The 22,533-nt window shown below is 52.8% G+C and overlaps 10 protein-coding genes across 10 annotated transcripts; 5 read left to right on the forward strand and 5 right to left on the reverse strand.

The window, feature by feature from the left end:
- Positions 1 to 253: 253 nt before the first annotated feature.
- Positions 254 to 762, forward strand: LTS14_001085 (uncharacterized protein; the record flags this gene model as incomplete). The annotated part of the gene is made up of 2 exons (XM_064833794.1): positions 254 to 563; positions 677 to 762. 2 exons carry the CDS (start codon positions 254 to 256, stop codon positions 760 to 762), a joined length of 396 nt encoding a protein of 131 aa, XP_064698755.1.
- A 117-nt stretch (positions 763 to 879) lies between these two features.
- On the reverse strand, positions 880 to 1,971 carry LTS14_001086 (uncharacterized protein; the record flags this gene model as incomplete). The annotated part of the gene is made up of 1 exon (XM_064833795.1): positions 880 to 1,971. One exon carries the CDS (start codon positions 1,969 to 1,971, stop codon positions 880 to 882), a length of 1,092 nt encoding a protein of 363 aa, XP_064698756.1.
- Positions 1,972 to 2,331: 360 nt separating this feature from the next.
- Positions 2,332 to 4,224, reverse strand: LTS14_001087 (uncharacterized protein; the record flags this gene model as incomplete). Its single annotated transcript, XM_064833796.1, has 2 exons — positions 2,332 to 3,330; positions 3,385 to 4,224. 2 exons carry the CDS (start codon positions 4,222 to 4,224, stop codon positions 2,332 to 2,334), a joined length of 1,839 nt encoding a protein of 612 aa, XP_064698757.1.
- Positions 4,225 to 4,869: 645 nt separating this feature from the next.
- LTS14_001088 (uncharacterized protein) lies at positions 4,870 to 6,639 on the reverse strand (the record flags this gene model as incomplete). The annotated part of the gene is made up of 4 exons (XM_064833797.1): positions 4,870 to 4,997; positions 5,054 to 5,187; positions 5,241 to 6,358; positions 6,412 to 6,639. The coding sequence occupies 4 exons, from the start codon at positions 6,637 to 6,639 to the stop codon at positions 4,870 to 4,872; spliced, it is 1,608 nt and encodes a 535-aa protein (XP_064698758.1).
- Positions 6,640 to 6,979: 340 nt separating this feature from the next.
- On the forward strand, positions 6,980 to 7,927 carry LTS14_001089 (uncharacterized protein; the record flags this gene model as incomplete). Its single annotated transcript, XM_064833798.1, has 4 exons — positions 6,980 to 7,413; positions 7,467 to 7,579; positions 7,662 to 7,805; positions 7,863 to 7,927. 4 exons carry the CDS (start codon positions 6,980 to 6,982, stop codon positions 7,925 to 7,927), a joined length of 756 nt encoding a protein of 251 aa, XP_064698759.1.
- A 440-nt stretch (positions 7,928 to 8,367) lies between these two features.
- On the forward strand, positions 8,368 to 9,506 carry LTS14_001090 (uncharacterized protein; the record flags this gene model as incomplete). The annotated part of the gene is made up of 6 exons (XM_064833799.1): positions 8,368 to 8,440; positions 8,498 to 8,728; positions 8,785 to 8,952; positions 9,003 to 9,236; positions 9,292 to 9,359; positions 9,411 to 9,506. The coding sequence occupies 6 exons, from the start codon at positions 8,368 to 8,370 to the stop codon at positions 9,504 to 9,506; spliced, it is 870 nt and encodes a 289-aa protein (XP_064698760.1).
- Positions 9,507 to 9,539: 33 nt separating this feature from the next.
- LTS14_001091 (uncharacterized protein) lies at positions 9,540 to 12,799 on the reverse strand (the record flags this gene model as incomplete). The annotated part of the gene is made up of 7 exons (XM_064833800.1): positions 9,540 to 9,794; positions 9,846 to 10,409; positions 10,466 to 10,862; positions 10,924 to 11,344; positions 11,410 to 12,130; positions 12,187 to 12,701; positions 12,751 to 12,799. The coding sequence occupies 7 exons, from the start codon at positions 12,797 to 12,799 to the stop codon at positions 9,540 to 9,542; spliced, it is 2,922 nt and encodes a 973-aa protein (XP_064698761.1).
- Positions 12,800 to 13,563: 764 nt separating this feature from the next.
- LTS14_001092 (uncharacterized protein) lies at positions 13,564 to 14,313 on the forward strand (the record flags this gene model as incomplete). The annotated part of the gene is made up of 1 exon (XM_064833801.1): positions 13,564 to 14,313. The coding sequence occupies one exon, from the start codon at positions 13,564 to 13,566 to the stop codon at positions 14,311 to 14,313; it is 750 nt and encodes a 249-aa protein (XP_064698762.1).
- Positions 14,314 to 15,814: 1,501 nt separating this feature from the next.
- On the forward strand, positions 15,815 to 17,691 carry LTS14_001093 (uncharacterized protein; the record flags this gene model as incomplete). Its single annotated transcript, XM_064833802.1, has 2 exons — positions 15,815 to 16,345; positions 16,399 to 17,691. 2 exons carry the CDS (start codon positions 15,815 to 15,817, stop codon positions 17,689 to 17,691), a joined length of 1,824 nt encoding a protein of 607 aa, XP_064698763.1.
- Positions 17,692 to 17,932: 241 nt separating this feature from the next.
- LTS14_001094 (uncharacterized protein) lies at positions 17,933 to 22,429 on the reverse strand (the record flags this gene model as incomplete). Its single annotated transcript, XM_064833803.1, has 2 exons — positions 17,933 to 19,531; positions 19,586 to 22,429. 2 exons carry the CDS (start codon positions 22,427 to 22,429, stop codon positions 17,933 to 17,935), a joined length of 4,443 nt encoding a protein of 1,480 aa, XP_064698764.1.
- Positions 22,430 to 22,533: the final 104 nt, after the last annotated feature.

A 22,533-nucleotide genomic window follows, 5' to 3' on the forward strand; every position in this document is an offset into this window, starting at 1 on the left:
CCTGCCGTATAACACAATGTGATTTGGTCCTGGAGGGTACGGTTATCGTAACATTATATCTGTGTGCTTGGTGAGCTCTGAGTAGGAGATTGTCGTAGACCACAAATAGGTCATATCGTCCTATCGTCCTTATCGCCGTGCAGTGAAGCCATCGCGGCCCCACTCGGACTGTGCTCCGAGGAAGGCACAACAGTTTCAATGGCTCTAGTGACCACATACTATTTCACATCGACTTCACCCCAACAGCACTAGAATGGACCCTGATGCTCCGACAAATCCAGAGCCCTCACCATCGATCTGGCGATGGGTCCTAGGCTTCCTGATCGTAGGCGCCTGCTGGGGTCTCACAACGCCTTTCATGCGTCGAGCAGCCATATCCAAGGACAAAAAGCCGCAAACACCTCGACCAGTGTTGACAGATCCGAAAGTCTCTTGGCTCAAGCGAAAAGTGCTCGGAATCTTCTACGCTGTACTGGATCTGCTTAAAAATCCGGCTTATGCTGTTCCTCTGCTCCTGAATGTTACGGGAAGTATCTGGTTCTTCCTACTGATTGGCCAGGCTGGTGAGTTTATTATGAAAGATGCGGTCGACGTATACGAACATTGGAGCTGATTCACGATACAGAGTTGAGCCTGGCAGTACCAATTACGAATTCGTTGGCTTTTCTGTTTACAGTACTGGGCGAGTGGTACGCGGAGGGCAAAGTCATCTCACGAGGCAAGTGGCAGGCACACAAGCAATCACAAAGCGCATTGAGCTGACTAGGTTGAACAGATACGTGGATCGGCATGGCTTTCGTGCTAGGCGGTATCGCATTGTGCGTACAGTCAAAGACCTAGCAAGTACATAGGTATAATATGCTCCACCACTTCGACGATCTAGCTCAGTGCCTGAACGATCTCCTGCGCCGTGACGTTCATCATCCTGTAAGTAGGATGCAAGCTGTTCAACCAGAAGTACTCATCGACTGGGATGCCGCAGGTAGCATTGAAGGTGTTTACGGCTGGTGTACCATTCTCATACGCCACACAGTAGTCCGTGGTATTCTTATATGGGCACGTCTCGACATGGCTGCAGGGGTCGTCCAAGACTTGCGTGAATGCCGTATTGGTATCGAATACGTAGGTGAAGGCGTCCGAGTACGTCTTCGTCAAGTTTGCGGCGAGAGCGGTGATGTTGGCGTTATATGCAGCGATGACCTTGGCTTCTGTCGCCGAGGCTGTACCTCCTTGACCGACTGTTAAAGGAGAGCGGTCGACTGGTGGAACGTTCAAGAACAAGAAGTTGCGAGCTCCAGTGTTATATAACGAGTCGACCAAACTGGCATATTCCTGAACGTCCAGCGACAGAACCAGCGTTCCATTGGCTTCACCATAAGCATTACCCACATCATTGATACCGAAGAACAGCGCGAAAAGTGTATCGTTAGCCTTCCAGTTGAAGCTGGCCGGATGATTGGCATACAGTGGCAGATACTCCGTCTGGATCTGATCTTTCAAGCTCAAGACAGTCGGCAGATATGGCTTCACGAGCGCACTATCTACCGTCGCCCCCCCGTACGCCAAATTGATCGTCTCGATAAAGGTCTTGTTGTATGTCGTTGTCAGAAAGTCTACCCAATTCGGTCCATTGGTTGCAGTGTAGCCGGGGTACGCTGGGTTACCTAGGGGATTGGCGGCGTTGGGCTGGGCGAGAGAAGTGTTGAAGCCGGTTGTTGTGTAGCTGTCACCAAAGACTATAAGGTGCGAGATCTTGGCCCAGCCAGGCCAGTATTTAGTGGCCAGGGCTGGGGACGATGACGTGGCGGGAGCCGAACTGCATGATGCAGTGACAGTCTTCGTTACTGTTGAAGTGTGTGTCTGGTACTTGGTGACTTCCTGAGTTTTGGTGATAGTGCTAGGGCCCCAGTTCGCCAGTGCAAGAGCGACATTGGCGATCAGCCCCGTTTTGATGGCTGTAGTGAGATACATGATGGAGATGGCTCGAGATTGTGGTGACGGGTGCACATGAGGAGGAGCACAAAGTCTACTTACATATATCTGTCTTGGCGGCTAATCAGGAACATGATGCTCCGGCATCAATGTCTGATGGGTCGATCTCCCATAGCACTTGGTGCTAATAGCAGCGTAGCTATTTGTTTCAGGTACAGGACAAGTGTTGCCGGTGTTGAGTGGGGATGAAAGTTGCGGGGGCACAACTTCAAACACGGAAGGCCTTCCTCCGGTCTTCTTGAGGCAAGGAAGTGGTGGCCACTAAAGCATGGAGGGGGATTGCGAGACCACTCGATTCCTGGAGACCAGCTTCGTAGAGTGTTTAACGTGATGCAGTGCTCAACCTGGTTGGGAGGTCCAGTCCCTCCACCACAGTCGCTCGAATGCATCGTCCGGTAGCCAGGCGTCAAGGTCCGTCGCCATAGCATCCGTCCCGAAGAACGGCATACTGTCAATGTTGAGATTCCCATCCATCTGCACCACTTCGGGTCTCGTCATGTAAGTTTCTTGTTGTGGCGACCCTTGACAACTCGGCAGAGCCGTCGCAAGACCAGATCTTGCTGCTTGTATCACATACCAGTGATGGCAGAGTTCAGGCCCGAATGGCTTGAAAAATTCCAGTTCCTGTTCAGTCAGGATCGTTGGAGCGCGTGTCAACGACGCTGTAGGCGTTTTGCGCATCGCATGTACGGTCTGTCTCACTACTCTTTCCGCTCCGTACGCAGTCGCGAAGCGCTTCTTCAGCTCGCTCAAGGACATCTCCGCGATCTGTAGCTCTCTTGCAGCTATATCTGGCGGAGTTACGCCTGCATAGCGATGTGAGGAGATCTGTGTCAAAGCTGCGGTGAAGATGTAGAAAATCGATGCTGGTGAGACCGCGGTCATGGCGCCCCAGTCCAAGTATTCCTCGAAGATACCCGAGATGAAGCTAGCAGCAAGCAGACTCGGCATAGGTGGACACTCGTTAGATCGTTTCTGGTGGAACAGGATGGTGATCGCAACAAAATAAGGGACGTGAATATGTCGGGATGTGAAGTTGTATGCACATAAGCGGTTCGTGTCTCGCTCATGTAGACGGAGGGGAGTTGGAAGGGACTTAATCCAGTGCAGGAGCCTCTCTTCGATCGTCATCCGCTGCTGAGCACCAAGTGTGCCCCTCAAACAATGCTCAGTAAGGTCACCGAGGATGTGAGTGATGTTGACAAAGGATATGAAGAGATTGTTGTCGTCATCATCGACGGCATTAATGTTGGCGAGTGCCAAAGGTCTCACGTCCGAGTCGATTATGTTGATCGCACGAGGCCGGCCATGGCTTGTAGCTATTTGGCAGTCTCGAGACTGTAGACTCATCAGCTAAAACATCAAACAGAGAAAGTCTCACCAGCCACCCACAACCAAAGTCCACCAGATAGCTCGACGCAAAGGACCATCTATGGCCTTCGGGCTTGGCTCTCGATGCAGTCCAATCTGGTGGGCCAGTCCTACCGCAGTGCGAAGCCAGAAACTGCTATTGTGGATTGACACATGTTCAGGGCCTGACGGATTCCACCATTGGAGAAATATTAAAGCCATGATCACTTGAAGCACATCTGGCTCCTCTTCCGCGAAGAACATCATCCTCGCACGAGCGTAGCATTGTGTGCCTACCTCCACGGCTTTTGGGGAGGTGGATACCTTGCTTCCGGCAACAAAGATCGCCGTAGTCAGCAGGCTGCTTGGTTCCTCGTCGGCTCGACGCATGGCCTCAGCTTCGCTCAGCAATGGCATCCATGGACGACAGCAGTCATTGAAACTCTTGACCAGGCTTGATCTCATGGACGAGGGGATAGTCGAGATGACTGTAGAGCAATCGGTCGAGCTAGTGAGATGGGTATGTCCCTCATAACGTGATGCATCTTCCTCGTCGATTGGTACGTGTGCTGGAACATACTCCGAGCGACCGAGATAGCTTGACTGTGGTGATGCCTTTGTGACAGGGCCTCTACTGTGAATGGTGTGTTGTGCAGGCAGCACGCTGACCACATCATCATTCAGCGGTGGTGGTCTCTTGCTCTGGATAGTGGCATAATCAGGTGATGCCTCTCGACGACGCTTGCGCTGATGAGGTTTGCATTCTGTGCCCGCTTTCTGGCAAGCGGTACATGGCTGTGGCACAGACAGAGCTGAATAGACTGTATCGCATCGGACCTTTCTAGCGTGGCAGGAGGCGCACGCTTGCGCCGTAGTGCTCATGGTCGCCGCGTGTCTTACACCGGCGGCGAAACACTACGCATTGTCGGTGGGATGCAAAGGAAGTGGAAAGAGCTCTGCCCGATGTCTAGTGAGTCTTTCGCCGAGTCGGATACGCCACCGCCAAGCTTTGCAGATTACGCCGAAAGCATTGATGTTGATCCCGGCATTCCATGAGCTGTCTATCCACCGGAACGTCCCCACACGAGACACAACCAGTGCAGACTCCAGAAGCCGTTACGATGGCAGGTAGGAGGTGAGATTGCAGGCGTGGTGGCTGGGGATGACACTCCCATTGCCCTGACTCAATATACAAAGCCGGGTAGGCGTTCTTCGCACCTCATCACTCTACGCGCAAGCATTAGGAACTATCGCATGGCTCTTTAATACATCAGGTTAGGAGAGCTCCAATAAAGAGTGGGCACGACGATGCTACGAGCCTGCTACATGTAGCAGACTTGCTCATTCGAAAACATATCCCCTAGGCTACGACACAGCTCGCCGAACTTGTCGATATCATCGCCTATTACTCCATGTGGGAATTACTGGTGATAGCGTAACTAGAGCAGATGGCCTGTGCACTATGGACATCGTGGTTGCATCTGCTGCATCATACAAGCAGAGATCGTACTCTTCCTAATATTGATCCTACAAAACGTAACGGAAGTTCTTGTTCTCGAACTCCGTCTGATCTTGCATACCGGCCTCATTACTCGCTGACTTGTCAGCAGGCCCGTATGTCTTGTCACGCCTGCGGTTCGACATGTACATATAGACTGCATACCGTCAGCTTCGTCCCGATCAATGTTACGTTCCTTGTCTCGAGACTTACCAAGCAACAAGAAGTGACAAGCCAACTTGATTGCGTAACCGACCAATAAGCCGATGGTTGCTCCTTCATATCTTGGAGCCTGTGATGGCTTGACCACAAAAGGACCAGCGAAATTGCCCCAGCAGTAGGCAGTACTGTTTCGAATGTCAGCACCGGAATGCTTCACAGCGACGCTGCGAAGACTTACAAGACAAGGCCACTAGCCATGGCACGATGTGTATAGCCGCCCATATTCGAGGAGATGGTGACAAGAGAGATGGTAAAGCCAACACTCTGGGCATTGACAAGCCAAAAGCTTACCAGCCTGCCCCAGGTGTTGCTGCGTGGCAGATATGCCATACATGCAGCAGCAATGGTACAAAGCAGATTGGCAGTAGTAGCGGTCAACAAACGAGAGTTTGGTACGTTGAGCGTGATGGCACCGCCGATGATTAGCGCTATGACTTGGACCGCGTCACCAACAGACTTGAGCTCCGTGGTTCTTGTGGTCGAGAAGCCCATGTCCTTTATGATGATGGTTGAGAATGAGTTGACCACACCATTCGGGATAGCTGCTGCGAAGACTGCAATGAAGACCAATATTGTCTTCAGGTCGTACAGCGACAGCATGGCTTGCCTTCTGTTGAAAGCTTTATTTTTGATACCAGTCTCGTTAGCGGATACACGCTTGACGGCAACTAGCTTTTCGCGGTCGTTGAGGAAGCCGGCGTTTGAAGGAGCATCAGGTAGGGCGAAGTAGATGAAAAATGCCCACAGGCACGTTGCACCACCAAGGATGAAGAAGATCAGCTCCCACCACTCAGGCTTCATGTTGGGATTGAGCTTCGAGATGCCCATGGAAATGTAGGACCCAATAATGCCAGCCACGCCTAGCGAGGAATACCAAATGCACTGGCGGAGTGGAATCTCGTTACGCGTGTACCAGAAGCCAGTCATAAGCGTGAGGCCGGGAGTCACGGCCGCCTCGAAGATGCCCATGAAAAACCTTACGGCCAGAGCACTTCCGAAGCTTCGACACTGTGTCATGATGAGAACCATGATACCCCAGAGGAGACAAGAGACTGCGAGCACTCGCTGGGCCGGGAAGCGTCCGATCAACCATCCGCAAGGATACTGGCCGAGGAAATAGCCAACATACACCATCGCGGACAAATAATTGAACTGCAGTCCTTTGAGACCCAAGGCCTTCTGGTATCCGAAAAGGTTTGCATAGTTCAGCGCTGTCTTGTCGAGAAATTGTAGACCTTGGGTGATAAAGAATATCGGCAGTATGATGAGATCGATCTTCAAGCGCAATTTGCGATTCTAAGAGTTCTCAGCTGAAGCCTCAGAGGAGCTTTCGTCGACGTAAAGCGTACCTCACGGTTTGAGACCTCGATGTCAAGGGCTTCCCGATATTGCTTGTAACCAACAGCTTGGTCCTGAGATGTTGTCAGCAAGTACGTCGCAAGACCGAGGTCTGATATGAGTACCTCTTGTATGGTATCGAGCTTTGCAAGATCTTGCTCGTGAGCGGGCTTCTCATAGGTACTCGAATCCTCTGTGCGACGAGATTCGACGTGGCTAAGATCCATCCTTGGGTTCATTTTTCAGCTTGGTAAGAGAACGAGCATTATGTCAAACTGGAGGGCAGGGTGCGGCTTACTTCTATCAATCCTGATTATCTCATGTCTAGGTGAGTGCCCCATGGGGATCTGGTGAGACCGCGGAGACTTGATCCACGCTACCTGCAATCACCGAAACGCCGGACGCCATCCATCGACGTTTGTGAACCTCCGAGCTTCGATATCTTGGAATCCAATACGAGTCATGGTACAAGAGCAGTTCAGGCTCTTCCAAATACATCCAAAGACTGCTGTTAGAGGAAGCCAAGAAGAATGATCGACAGGAAATCGTGTCTGCTATTTCCATAATATCATCACGACGATGAGCAATGAAGGACAGTTCTTGGCCAAGCCGTCCGGCGAGTGTTGCATGAAAGGCACAATCCACGAAGGCCATCCTCGAGGGACTTATGAGAGCATTGCAAGCGTCAACACATACGTTGCCCGCCCGGATCCGAGCAAAGCCAATGGAAACATTGTGCTCTACTTCCCAGATGTGTGGGGACATTTCACCAACGGTCTCCTGATCGTCGATGGCTTTGCAGATGCTGGATACTTAACTCTTGCCCTCGACTACTTTCGTGACGATCCTGTGTGGAAGCACCGGAAGAATCGCAAAGACAGGTCCGACCCCACCTTCGACTATGAGGCCTGGAAGGTGAAGCATACGACGTATGCCGACGAGTATGTCCCAAAATGGGTTGGTGTAGTCAAGGAGAAGTACGGTTGTCCAGAAACCAAGTTCGCTTGCGTAGGGTGAGTGACAGTTGGAAGAAGAGCACTCAGATCGATCGCTGATTCCTCTGTAGCTATTGCTTCGGGGCACCATATGTGTGCAACGAACTCGCGAAGACCACAGTGGTAGCTGGAGCGTTCGCTCATCCCGCATTCTTGAAGGATGACCACTTCGCGAATCTACAGAGTACGTTGATAACCGAACGGAGGATCCAGGTTCTAGCTGACCGCACCTGGCGAGTTAGAGCCATTGTTCCTGTCATGCTCAGAAATCGATCATACCTTTGAAACCGCATCTCGGCGCAAAGCACTCGATATCATGCAAGAAGCAAAGAAGACCTATCAGCTACAGCTCTTCTCCGGCGTGGAGCATGGTTTCGCCCTCAGAGGAGATCTGGACGACCCGTACCAAAGTAGGTCGAAAGCCCCTGGCTGTAAGTCGTATACTGATCGTTGCTCGTTGCTTGCAGGATATGTTAAGGAGCAGTCATTGCAAGGAATCGTCCAGTGGTTCGACTACTGGCTTTCTACATGAGCCTGCATGAGCCCGTCTGGTGAGAGATCTGTTAATCACAGTATCTTGATCAAAGCTTAACATACTTTTGCCTGCCAGTTAGTCTCTCGTGTAGGCTTACATATACTTCCTCTGTCCGTCTGACCCCGACGGGTCCCCCTCAATAAACAATACGTAGTGCAGTGTACTACATCTTGCTCTCGGTGTTTCTCATTCTCTTTCGGGCTTTCGGAGACCCCGGATTCACTTAGTGCTTTCCGCCACCAAAAGCTTCCTGATGGGAAGTGTCCTTCGCCGGACAACCCCGAGGTCAAGAGCCGTCCAGAGCATGGGTCAACATGCACATAAGGCGTCGAACAGCTTGGGCATTGCGCCGAACGGATATCCGAGTAGCTGTGTAGCAAAGTAACATAAGAACAGACGATCGAATCAAATACCAAGTAACGATATTGACGAGCATTATGCACTCACAAAGAGCTTTCCAGCTGGACGGCGAAGTGGCGTTGGTCACTGGCGCCGGGTCTCGATTACCAGGTATGCGTATCGCGACACTCTAATATGACATAATAAGCTAAAGCGGTTCTATTGTAGGTGAAATCGGCAACGGTCGTGCTACAGCTATCGTGCTCGCAAGGCAAGGTGCCAAGGTGGCTCTAATAGACTACAATATCGAATGGGCCCAGGAGACGAAGCGCATGATTGACGAGGAGGGTGGCGTATCAGAAATCATCCACGCGGACGTCACTGACGAGGAGTCTTGCCGCAATGCTGTAGCGAAGACCGTTGAACTTTTCGGAACGTTGAACATTCTGGTGAACATCGGTAAGTGCTCATGATGAGTTCGTCGATGAAAGGGACTCCACGCTGATCAACGACAGTTGGCGTTGGTGGTGCTATGGGTGATGCAACGACTCTTGATCTGGCAAGCTGGGAAAGGGACTTCCGCATAAATGTGACGAGTATGGTCCTGATGGCTCGCCATGCCATACCAGAAATGCGCAAGACTGGTCGCGGAGCGATTGTCAACTTGTCCTCGGTCAGTGGCTGTAAGTACCCACCGTCAAGAGCTTATCGCTGTCAATGCTGATGTTGCCAGTACTGGGCGGAAACCCCAGCTTGCTGTACCCAACTACCAAGGGTGCCATCATTCAGATGACTCGTGCTATGGCTGCACAACATGGAAAAGAGGGTATCACTGTCAATTGCGTTGCTCCAGGAATGGTCTTCACCCCAATGGTAATGGGCAGAGGTATGACCGACAAGCTTCGACAAGCTCGGATCAATCAAAACCTACTTAAGAAGGAGGGAACTGGCTGGGATGTCGGCCATGGTGAGATCAGCAACGAGTTATTGTGCGTGAACAGTATGCTAACATCCGTCTTCAGCAATTCTGTTCTTGTGCACGAAAGAAGCACGATGGATAACTGGTCTGATCATGCCCGTAGATGGTGGCGTAAGTCTTCATCCACAGTCGAACTTTGATCAGGCTGACTTATTATATCAGACCACTGCTGGCAAGGCAGATCGACCAGCGCTCAAAGCAGATGTCTTGGCACAAGACATGACTGGCATTCCAAACGGAAGTGACGGCGTTCACTGATCTGATGACCTGCCACTGGGGTCCGTCCGACTTCTAGTACTGTAGAATGAGTTCCATCTCGCCCTGCCAGGCACCTTCTCCAGTAAAGGCCTCCAATCCAGTGATGCTGACGGTCTCGTTGAGATGGCTGAGGACCACAGCTCCGACTTCGCATTCCTGGCCCGCAATCGTCAAGGACAATCCGCAGGGTGCCTTGCCCACACCAGCGATAGTGATGTTTGCCAATGGTGGGGTAGAATGGTACGTGCCATTGATTGACGTCTTGAGACAGGAGTCACTGTACGAAAACTGTCACGGCTGTTAGCTTAGCTGGGTGGAAGGATATAGAATGACACTCACTGTCACGATCTTGGTAGCGTTTGGAACCAGGCTATATCCGTCATCAAGGTAGAGATCGCCACTTGCTGCACCTTGACCATCGAGCGCCACGAGGATACTGTAGGAAGAATTCCTGGTCGCCGTTGTCGTCAACGTCGGCTCTTGCAATGGCAAGATAGCTCCACCTCGGACATGGACGTTGATGTGTTCCAGTGGTGCGCTCATAGTAACGTTCTCCTGTGGTTGTACCCCAGTCACCTCGTCTAAAGTATACCAGTCGTACCATCGCGTGCCTTGGCCAATACCCGGGAAGACGCCCTTGACGTAGTCAACATTCGGCTCCAGAACAGGAGTGACCAGGAGTGATGGACCGAGCAAGAATTGGGCATATGTGCCGGCCAGCGTCTGGTCCTCAGGAAATTCCCAAGCTAGAGCCCTCATGACGGTGTCGCCGCTGGTGTGGGCGTGGTAGAAGAGCGTGTACATGTAGTTCAACAGCGAATAACGGACACTCATAGCACGGCGCGAGGCTTCAGCCACGCTCGACCATCTGTAGGCTTCTTGACTGATGGCGGCCTTGACGTTCTGCAAGGATGGGTTAGAATGAATCGGTCTTCCATGGCAGAACCTTCACAACTTACATGATTACGGTAGAAGGGGAAGAAGGCGCTCAACTCCATCCATCGGGAGCATAGCTCGTAATCAGTGTTATGCGCAAAGCCGCAAGTATCAGCACCGAACATTGGAATGCCGGCCATCATCATGGTAAAAGCTTGGGAAATGGACAGGAACATCGAGCCCCATGTGCTGGTATTGTCGCCACCCCAGTGAGACGTTGTGCGACCTGAACTTGCGAAGGTACTGCGGCCGACGGTGAAAGGGCGGCGACCAGGGAAGATTTCGAGTAGTGCGTTGTAGGTTGCATTAGAAATCTGAAGGCCAAATAGGTTATGCATTTCGTACTCGGTCGTGTTTGAGGGATCGTTGTGGGTCGCAGTCGGCGCAATGGCGCCCTTGACCAGGGCATGTCCTGCTTGCCTGCGAAATGTGTTAGTGCGATAGTTCTTGCTCCCCTGGCAGCTCACTTCACGATACTTACACATTGTTTATGACATACGGCGGGAAATCGAGGTTCCGAACACCAGGCGTAGGTGTGGTACGTCCTTGTGTTGTTGTCGTAGCGGCAGGCAGCGGCGGATTCGCAGATACCGCAGACGCCTGTGATGAGGCCGCTGAGGCAGCCAAGGATGCTTCGGTAGCATTTGACACATTGAACCCTTCGGGATAGTTGTAGTCGAAGGTCAAGACATCTCCGGGCAAGGTGAATGGCGGATGGACGGGGTTCTCGGTTGTGCGGCCGTTGCCACATGACCCAACACAGAAAGATGAAGCTTCGCTAAGGTCAATCCAGATACCGTCGAAGGGAATGATCTCGTGATACGACGATGTTTCGTTTGTCCACCATTGTTGTGAGGTGGGAACAAGCCAGTCGGCCCAGACACTGAACCCGGGCCACCCGTCTGGATCGATCGTTGTTAGCACAGTTCCCCGCCTTTCAGTGTAGATCTGTTTCCATTCTGCTTACCTCCAATGTAAAACTGACCAGTGGACGGGTCGCGAATGTAGGTGCCCAGAGCAGCTCCTCGCGAGTATGGCGGATATGCATCACTAGCATTGTTCGGGTCGGGTACGTAGATGTTACTGTCAATGATAGGGACATAGTACATGTTATTGGCATGCAGAGACTCAATCCAAGCCCTGAACGGACCTGCCGGAAATGTGAGTGAAGCGTCTGTGAAGTCCTGGTAGTTATCGTAGATATCGAGATCGTTCCACAGACATTCGAGCGGGATATTGGCATCTTTGTAGCCCTGAACAACGCCCTCCATGATGGAGATGTTCTGATAGCCCCAGCGAAGTTGATGGAATCCATAAGTCCAGAATTGTTGCATTGCTGGTGTTCCGACGCAGCCGGTCTGATATTGAGTAATGGTTTGGAGTGCGGATGAGCTACCGTCAGACTTTTGGCCAGATAAGAAGTACATGTCGAAGCTGCCACCGAGGGTTCGGTAGGTAACACTCTCGTCCCGTAGGAGCCATTCCTGTCCGTGGGCGTTGCGTGCATAGACACCGTGGGATGTGGTTGGAGCGCCGTTGTGGTAGCGTGTCTCTTGATAAAACGGATGAGTTCCGTAAGAGTTGTAGTCAATGGAGTTGCCGGCATCGACAGCGTAGAACGTCTGAGTGTAGTTGTCGCCGAGAAGGAAGTCGTGCGCGTTCTCTGCTAGGCCATATATCGTGTAATTCTGAGACGATGTCAGTTGACGCTATGGAGCTGTGCTTTCGTTCGGTGAAAGCATACCTTGACCATACTGGTCTTGATCTCGATGAACTGATCCTCGTAGACCATAACGTTGCCGTACGTCGAGAACAAAACCTCACCATCAGACGAACGGGAGACTTCGAATTGGAAGCTTGGGTCGTTGCTCCACTTCAGGGTGAGATCGCTGCTGGAGGCACTGGTCTTGCCGTCCCATTGTGGCTGCGGCACCAGGTCTGGTGAAAGAGTATACCGCGTGATGTTCGATTCACTCAGATATTTAGGATAGACCTTCAGATTGAGGCGCTCCTTGGTTTGGTATACAACCTCGAGCACAAGATCCGCAATGTCATTGCCGAAAGCTGCACAGTCCGCTCCGGCAATCGTAAGGTCTGCTGTGAAACCAGATGAGGTATTGGTCAAGCCGCTAGCTTTATATCCCGGGCATCTCTGTGGATCAGGAGCAGAGTTGTCGTAGATTGTCGGTGTCAAGCTAGGAGCCGCATCGATTTGAGGCAACAGTGTGGACAAGGGCGGATTCGTCGTGCTACTTTGAGCTGGGCATGGTCAATGTTATTGCAGAGAACAGAGCCATGTAAGGCTTACCAAAAGCCAGTGGCATTGCCAGCAACGTCAGAGCTAAAGTGGAATACATGATGGAAAATCCGATGCCCAACGATCAACCTCGGATGGAAAGGGTATCTGTAGTTAACACGCGGTCTCATGATATACATACGTTCTGTTTACATTGTGTGCCTGGTTCCTGGGAGCCTCCAATGCCCATTAGCTTTACGTCGATGGCGGCTTAGAAGAGGGGGCGGTACAGCAGGAGTACCTCATGGAGCATATCTCGGAGCGACTTGCTTTGATATTTGCGGGCAATCGACGCTGTACCTGCATACAGCTAATCCCGCGAGGCAATTATGACGATGATACAGAGTATATTACAGTCTTCGGGCCTTCTGCCCCAGCCTGTCTACCCCACACGTCTCCGTGGAACAACCTCATTTGAGAGGGCACGATTCGTCGATGACGATCATGGGCCAAAGCTTGATGACATAAGTGCTGGCAGCCTATACTCCGCTGACCAGAGGTTATACATGCTGTCTACATCCCATAACCAGTCTGCCATCGTCGAGACATGTGTTGAGCTTGCTTGGTCTGAGTTTCTCAAGTTCTACTGCTTAGTGGCTATGCCTGAGACTCTAAGGCTTGCTGCCTGTGATGTTGTAGTTTTCGTCTGGAGGATTTAAGGCACCACAGCCTCCAAGAATTGAGCAGAAGAGACATAACATTCGAGCCTCTCCTCCCCAGAATCCTCCTCTAGAGATGTTGCTACTGAGAATCTTCTCGCTGCTGCTGACAGTGCTCTCCAGGGCAGCAGTCGCCTCCGTCACGCAGGTTGAAAGCGCCGTCGTCATGCCAGAAGATACAGATGAACCATTAATACCATCAGGAGCGAACGAGAAGCCACCGAGCGGGATTACTCCCCTGGAGGTTCCGATATACTGTCTGACAAAACTCACCACAGCCGAGAAGGAAACGTATCGATCGGCCATTACTAGAAGTGGAGATTTCGACAGGGTCTTCCCGAAATTCAAGCTGTGGACTCGAGACGACAAGGGCAATCTCCACGACATGTATCGCATTTGGCGTGAGACAGGTGGTGAAGAAAGCCCATGTCACTTCGCGCTCTTCATCGATCGGACTGGCGTGGCGAATAGCACAATGCTAGCTGCCCAACCTTGCGCATATACCATGCTATTCAGCCCTGAAGCAAGCGACTGGGCACGCGAGAATCTGACATCGTACCTAAACCATGTGGATCCTTCGGGGAACAGTTCACACCAAGTTGAACAGGAAGGGGGACAGTATGAAGGGTATATGGAAGACCTCGTCGATGATATCCTCGGCAAGCGCGGGTTGACGTACGGACGCGTCCCGGCCGGTGCTCTTCGAAGCATGTGGGCCAATCTGGATATTGCCAATATGGATTTCTTGGAGCTAGTGGAATACGAGGGCCGAGATTTGCAGGATGGTGGGAAAGTGGAGTTGCTGGAAGATCCTGAATTTGACACTCATGCTGTAATGGCGAAGCTGTGGGCCATAGATTTGGAAGAGAAAGCAAAGGAGAGAGCAAAGGCTAATGAGGTACCTAGCAGGTTGTGAATGAGTATTTGCAAGGTATCCGTCGTGATTACAGAACGAAGGCATGAAAAAGTTGACACCAAAAGAAACAATGTCGTCTGAGTGGGAAAGAACGACGAGACCACATTCGCTCTACCTGAAGCCTTCCGTGCTTTGTTTTCGCCAATGAGTCCGCAAATCTACCAAAGTCATGGGTTTGCGCCTTGGCCTCTCCACTCGTCCTACAATGCCCTGCAGCCTAAGCTTTTTCGCCTGACGTCCCCTCGCGCCTGTGGATCTTGTCTTGTATGCCTGACCACCGTCGTCACTGCAATGCCGCTGGAGGTGGGCAGGAATATCGTCCAGGGCATGAAACGGGTGAGCTGTTGTCGACATTGTTTCCGTCGCGCTCGACACTTCTGTGGATCCACTAAGCCTTTTCGACTTGGCTCCACGTTCTAGACTAATACCATGCGCTGAGCGGGTCGTGCTGAGTGGCAATTCCCATCATCAAACATTACTGGACAACCGTCCATCAGATTCGCCCCGCCTTGATGGGTGCAACAGCGGACCAACAGATAGACCTTCGTACTCGTCGTAGCAATCGACATACACCTCACATCTCATGCCCTCCTTCCCCCTGTCGTCTCGACCTGGGCTTCTCTCCACTGACGATAGCCTTGAAGCCTTCTCCAATCGTGACGATGATGATCGCGATCATGTACTGAACCAACTGGACCACCCATTTTCCTGGTCCCCAAAGATCCTTGTTAGGAACTTGACCAGAGGCGCGAATCAGGCGCTGCAGGTGATTGTGCTGAGTGGGTGCGGCGTTTGGCATTATGTGGTAATGTGGAATTGGTGGTGTAGATGATACGCTTACCAAATATCTAGAGGGATGAGAAGCGAGTATATACCAGCACTGCTACACAGCCTCAATGCTCATTGCTCTATGCGCTTTGCCTTCCATCGACGTCCGAAGCAATAGGAAGTCTGTAGTGAGGTCATCGTCAGCAGGGGTCACGTCCTCGGAAGTGCATGGTCCGAGAGAGCCGCATCGTTGTGTAATAAGCCCCTTCCTCTGCTACATGATCTTTTGGACCACGAATCACGGTGTGCTTGGTATAACTCCGTGTGACAGAAAGCACGCCGCGATGTCGTTTCCTGCTCGGCAGTCTCCTCTGGTCAAGAGCGGCTATTGCGGTCCTCGTTCGTCAACTGCCCGATCACTGGACAGCTTCTATGCCGAGCTCGGCGTTAGATATCTGCTTCCACCTTCTTCATTGAGACAGCTGTGTACCAGTGTTATCCCATTGCTGTGCACCGGTACGTAATCGCTGGCGAGTAAGTGAACATTATCACGACTGCCGGTAGGTACGAGATGAAAGAGTACCAATGCCATCAATTACCAACTTGGCATATAATCAATTCCTTCCGCAGCAAACGCTATTCAGTCTTCCCTTGCTCCTAGCCTTTCCATCTACTACACCTCGTTCGGCTCACCACGCTGTACTCACCACTACTGCTTGAGCAAACCCCCAACATGCCTCTCCATACCTCCGCCATTCAGCCTGGCGAATCAGAGTTCCTCACCTTCCCATCCCGTCGCTCGGTCGTCCACAGCACAAAGGGCATAGTCGCCAGCACCCAACCACTGGCCTCACAATGCGGCCTCGAGATACTACGAAAAGGCGGCAATTGTGCTGATGCTGCCGTAGCCGTGGCTGCAGGCCTCAACATGACTGAGCCCGGATCCACAGGCATTGGCGGCGACATGTTCTGCTTGTTCTACGATGCTAAGACAAAGAAAGTGCATAGTCTGAACGGCAGTGGCAGAGGAGGAAAGGAATGGACTTTGGAGGGTGTTAGGAAGGATCTGGGACTCAAAGATGGAGAGTATGGGCAGATTCCTATGGATAGTGTACATGCTGTAACCGTGCCTGGTGCCGCAGCAGGCTGGGTAGATACGGTTGAGAAGTTCGGAAGTGGTAAGGTCAGTATGGAGGAGATTCTGGAGCCCGCAGCGAGGCTGGGTGAGGAGGGTTTTCCTGTCAGTGAGCTCATGGCTACTTGGGTAAGTGAAGAGACCTGTCATGGAGTTGAATATCTTTGCTGATAATCCTGTAGTGGGGCAAGTCAGAAGCTCTGATTCGAAGAGCGTCTCCAAATGGTGCTGAGATGCTAAAGAAGGACCCGAAAGGCAAAGATGGCTGTCGTGCGCCAAAAGTGGGTGAGATCATGAAGAATCCAACTCTAGCCAACACTTTTCGACTGGTTGGCAAACAGAAAAAAGCAGGGTTCTACTCTGGCAAAGTCGCGGAAGCGCTCGTGAAGGTCGTACAAGATCTGGGAGGTCATCTCACGTTAGAAGATCTCAAAAACCATGCAGAGATCGGTACAGAAGAGACCGAAGCCATCAGTCTGAAGTTCAAAAGCCAAGATCTTGCCAAGCGTCACGGCGAGCACATGCACGACAGCAGCTCACAAGGGGTGGAAGTCTGGGAGCATCCCCCGAACGGTCAAGGTATTGTTGCATTGATGGCCCTAGGCATTATTGAACAGCTGGAGCAGAACGGCAAGATCCCCAAATTCACTCGCAAAGACCACAATAGCGCCGCCTACCTACATGTGATAGTCGAAGCCCTCCGGATTTCCTTCGCAGACGCGAATTGGTGGGTAGCAGATCCTAACGTCTCGAGCGTTCCCACAAAAGACCTCATCAGCCCGGAATACCTTGCTGAGCGAGCAAAAATCTTTGACCCAAAGAAGGCCTCGGAGACATCTTCGCACGGCAGTCCCGCCCACAATCACAGCGATACCGTCTACTTCGCTGCGACAGACAGTGCAGGCAACGGCATCTCCTTCATCAACAGCAATTACGGCGGTTTCGGAACTTGCATCATTCCCAGAGGATGCGGATTCACTCTCCAAAATCGCGGAGCAAACTTCGTGCTGCAGCCGCCAGATCATCCAAACATCCTTGCTGCTGGGAAGAGACCGTACCATACGATTATCCCGGCTCTGGTGACGAACGTCAGTGATCAGAGTTTGCACTCGGTATACGGAGTCATGGGCGGATTCATGCAACCACAGGGACATGTACAGGTCCTACTTAACCAAGCCGTGTTCGGTCTCACCCCCCAAGCAGCGCTCGATGCGCCACGTGTTTGTATTGGAGCTGGCATGCCGGATGCTGGAGACGTCTTTGACAAGACTGTCTATCTCGAGGAAGGCATTAGTGATGAGGCGGTGGAGGGTATGCGCAAGCTGGGACACAAAGTGGAGGTTGTCAAAGGTGAGGCAAGGGGTTTGTTCGGACGAGGCCAGATTATTAGATGGCATGTTGATCCTGTGGAAAGCACGGGAGTGTGGAGCGCGGGCAGCGATCCTCGAGCTGATGGCGCTGCTGTACCGCAGTAAAGACATTACGTTTGTCACTAGACATGAAGTCGAACATGCCTGCTGCAACTCAACCTACAGCACAATCAAAATATTCTGCCACGTCTTCATTTGCCGCAACTGCTCTGGGCCTCACTCTATACATACACTAATCTTCATCTTTACATATGGACAACCAAATCGCCAACCGAGCTATACATCCAACACATAACCAAGAAGATCATTGTACATGCGGAAGCCAACATCAACGTCGGCCGGCTAGTCATGGCATATTCAGCCAGCTCTTCTTAGCCTTATTAAAGAATCCCTTCTTCCTCCCCTGACCTGCCAAACTATCCTGCTCAACCTTCTTCTGCACTTTCGCAGCATCTTTGGGGTTCAGCTTACTCTGCCTATTGATATTCGGCGCAGGTGCGCCATCGTCGTCAGCATTCGCGCCGGGCCCTTGTTTACCATCTGGCGCGCTGTTCTTGAAGAAGTCGGCCAGCTCCTTAGTATTCGAGTCCTTGGAGAAGGCCCCGAAACGTGTGGCGTCCTTGCTACCGTCACCAGGGGATTTGGCTTCCATTTTTGGGCGAGGGATACTGCTCATGGTTGCGCTGGAACCGGGACGACCGTTTTGGGAGCCTGGCCGTGGCCCGCCGTTGCTCTGCGCAGATCGGGTGCGACCGTCACCACCATTCGCAGCGTTACGAAGACTGTTGATACTGCCCGTCCGTGGTTTGTTAAGCAAGGTGCGAGCTTGCGCGTTGTTGCCAGTTACTATTGGGCGAGGTGCATTATCCGTCGGTGGCTCGTTATTATTCAAGAAGTCCATCAGACTCTCCTCCTGGCGCTTGTTCTTGGGAAGAGCGGTCAGGAGATCATCGTCTTCGTCATCCATGTCGATGGCGTATGGGTCCTTGTTTCGCATGCGCTTTCGTGAACCTGGTAAAGCTTCGACAGCGGGTGCAGTAGCTGATTTGGGCGTGGTTGCAGCGCTCGAGAGGTGCTGTGGCTGACCGCTGTGTGCCGGGTGCACGGTTTGAGCTGCATTACTCTCACCCGGATGTCTACCTGAACGATGACTCTTCGCGCCAGCGCTCTTCGGTGCTGGACCGCTGGGTCCGACATTCGTGTCCAGTTTCAGACCCTGCGGTCTGCTACTGGTAGCATTGAGCTGCTCTCCCATGGGCTGCAATTGATCCGAGTCCATAGTATTGCGGAACGGCGCCACAGATCGTGATATGCGGTGCTCCCCATCCTGGCTGGGGCCAGTGCGGATGAAGTCAATAAGCTCGCTATTGGGTTCGCCATTGCTGGTCGCTGCACGAGCTTGCAGGGTCGATTTGCTGGGCTTGCTCGACACCGCAGGCATGATTGGGACCGGCGGCACGTTCTCGGACTGCATCGTCGCCTTGGTCATGCTACGAGTGCGGTCCTGGCTCGCCACAGAAGAGGCCCGAGAGCCTGCACCGTTGATATGAGCTGAACGAAGCGAATGTAATGAGGTCGTCGACATTGCCGCTGGGTTGAGGATGGGCTTTACATCTTGTTCTCGAGACGGGCCAGTAGACCGGATGAAATCTGCAAAGTCCTGAGTTGACTCTGTCTGTACTCGTGGCTCGCGAGCCATGAGACCACTTCTGCGGTGCGCACTGATATTCCGTGGCGGGGGTTTGCTGACCGACCGACGCTTTCGGTCCCGGGCAGCACGTTCGTCGTCAGTATATCGATCAGCTGGTATGGCTGCAGTCGCCTGTTTGACGGTAGAGCTGCGGCCCGTTCGAACATCCCGCTCGCCTTCCTCGTTATCGGGATTTGTGGGTCTTCGTCTCGATACAGAAGGAGCGCTTGACAGCTCGACTGGCGCAGTTTGCACCTGCATGAAGTTAACATCTTTTCTTGCTAGCAGTCCACATACCGCGTCACTTACAGGTAGATCGCGCACTGTCTCAGGGGTCAATGTGTATTTGACAGTCTCTACACCTTGCACAAACATGTCAAAGTCCTCGGGTCCACGAATGGACGCGCTGGTCAGCGACCTTTCCGGCTGCTCGGCTGCCGACTCGATCTTGTGCTGATTGCGCTTTAAGCTGGCCATACGCTGAACCACAGGATGCTCCTGGACTTGCAGAGGCTCCATGGGCACGCTTTTGTGCACGAATGGCATGGAGGGCACGGCAGGCACCGAAAGTGGTCGTCCACCCATCTGGCTGTCGCGCTGTGCCTGTATTGCGGCACTCCATGACTGACGATGAGGATTGCGTTCACTAATTGGAGTTGCGGATGCGCTGGACAATGCAATTCCCGGTATGCTGCGACGCTTATGTGGTTGCCTCGGAGCACGATCCTGTTCGATAAGTGGTGGCTGGCTGATTCTGCGAGCCTGCGACCTCTGAGAAGGTAGGCCTGACAAGCCGCTCTCCGTGACCGCATTGTGCGAGAAGTTAGGTGAATATCTCTTGACTGAAGGACTCTCTACGAGGCCACGATCCACACTCGGCTTTGGTGGAGTACCAGGCAGAACCAAACGCTCGGGTCGAGGGTTCGCCCAGTCACCCCTTGCTTGCTGCTGCATGAGTCCGCCAGCTGGCAAGACGAAATCTTCCTGCATGGAGTTATTGATATGTTGACGCTTCGCCGGGGATTGCTGGGGTAGATTCTGGCCATTGTTGAGGTTGTAGGACGTCCTGGACTCGTCTGAGCTGGTCCTTCCTAGTTGTGGTGGCGTTTCCGCACGACGACGAGCGCTGACCTGTCCGGTGGCCAGTAACGATTTCATGTCCATCAAGCTCTTGTTGTTCTCGAACTCCGCACAACTCATATCGCGGGTAGATCGACTGGAAGCTGCGCTTGGCGCGGCGTCTCTAGCACGTTGCTCACTTGTCGCTGTCTGTGGCCGACTCTCGTTTACAGGAGATGCTTGGTCACCGCTCTTCCTGCTGTACACCAATGCGGCCGCACCAGCAGCAGCCGCAGAGGCAGCCGCGACTGCACCGCCAATCAAGCCATGATGCTCGCTCTTCTCGTGCTGCGCATCAGTCTCTTCTGGTGGAGCACCGTCGATGACCTTGTCGAAAAGCTCTTTCGCGCCCACAGAGTAACGCTTGAGCGGAGTCATTGCGGTTGCGTCAGCTTTCTGCTGGTCACGCTCATCCTCGACGTTTGTAGACTTCGCGATATCCCCCTCATGGGCTGCTTTGGCCTCTGCAACAGGCTCCTCCTCAATGGGAAATGCACCAGGAAGATCCATGGAGAGGGGCGTTCGTACCGGGGTCGGCACAGAGTTTGATCGTCGTCGAAGCAGAACTGGCTTGTCGCTTGAGATGCCGTCTTCTGGGCTCGAGTCGTTGGGTGTCGGCAGCCCACCGTCCATTCGATATGCCTTTGGCAGCGTGAAGCTGTTTCGGCGTATCGCCGAGCTTGCTTGACTGTCCTTCGAATGCGCGGTGTCAGGATCATGAGCCAAGCCTGGTACCTCGATTTCGTTCACGTCCCGTCTACGATCAGACATTGGTAGCGGGATGTTGGATGCCAATACGTGCTCTGGGAAGTCCATCTCCGGTACGTCCTCCAACATGATTGGTCTTGTGGGCTCGCCATCAACAGACTCCTCCACACCCTCTACCACACTAGGTGTCCTTCCAAAACTCTCAGAGCTTAAACGTCCCATCGCAGAACGCTGATGAGCCAGAGTGGTGGAATTGCTTCTCAAGAGCTTTCGCCAAGTTCGCCAGATCCTGCCCAGTGTTGGGTTTAGCGCACATTTGTCAACATCGTGCTCCTCGACGATAACAGGGGCCTGCTTCTCTTCAGGCGACATGCTCCGACCGCTGAGTGTCTGACGTCGAACACGAGTGTAGGCCGCGTTGCCTGCTGCCTGCAAGGTCTGCTCGGCGATATACTCCAGCACGCCAGTCAAGAAGATTGCCGCAGCCCAAGACACCAGCCCAGTGGATTGCGAGAAGCGCTTCTCGTTGCCATGGAATAGTTCCTCTTCTTTCACATATCTCTCCTCGTCGTCATCCTCCATCTCTCCTAGCCTCATGTACACCATCACCCTCAATCTTGTCCGCTTCCATACCAGCTCCAGATCCCACTTTCTTCTCTGCTCTGCTGTGTTCTGCTTTCCATTGTTCTCCTCATCCTCGTCGCCTCCTGCGAGCAACTCATGCAGCTCTTCATCGGCACTCCGAATGGCATCGCGCGCCAGTTTCGACTTGAGTACATCGTTCACAGCAGGCTTCAGGGCGAGTAAGCTGGTCGATCGGGCAGTAGAAAGGAAGCTGAACAGTAACTGGTCCAGGAAAGTATTGATCAGAGCCAGAGCAGGCTCCGAGAACTGCAGGTCGTCCTTGTTCGCAGTATCATCCTCATTGTCGCTGGAAGGCGGCAGCGTGGCACCACGATGCTCGATCACCACCTGCTTCGCACCGAACGGAGCAACATATGCCGGCGCCGGGTTGACATTCTGCGGGTTCGCGGAGAAGTAGTTGGCAGTCAGTCCGGAAACAACAGAGAATCGATCGCTGCCCGCGACGGAAGTCGTTCTCGACATGATAGGCGACACCATCACTTCGTGGTCGTTCTCTCCATGCCGGAACGAAGTCAGGAGCGACAACTGACTAGGCGCAGCTCCGATGCTCCGCCTGGAATAATTATACTGAAGTGATGACGAAGTCGCGTGGTGGTCGTAAGGCTGCTGACTTGGATAGGAATACCTGCTTCGAGGCTGCGAGTGAAGATGCGGGTCTTGCTGATGCTGCTGCTGAGCCATCGTCGCAGTAGCGAATGGGGCCGCGCCAGATTGGCCGCCGACCAGGGTTGTTCCTGAGCGCAGTACCGCAGGTGGACACAATCTGTGGAGGCAAGAGTGGACCA

Source organism: Recurvomyces mirabilis (genome assembly GCF_035927965.1).
Source record: "Recurvomyces mirabilis strain CCFEE 5264 chromosome Unknown scaffold_2, whole genome shotgun sequence".
NCBI classification, from domain to species: Eukaryota; Fungi; Ascomycota; class Dothideomycetes; order Mycosphaerellales; family Teratosphaeriaceae; genus Recurvomyces; species Recurvomyces mirabilis.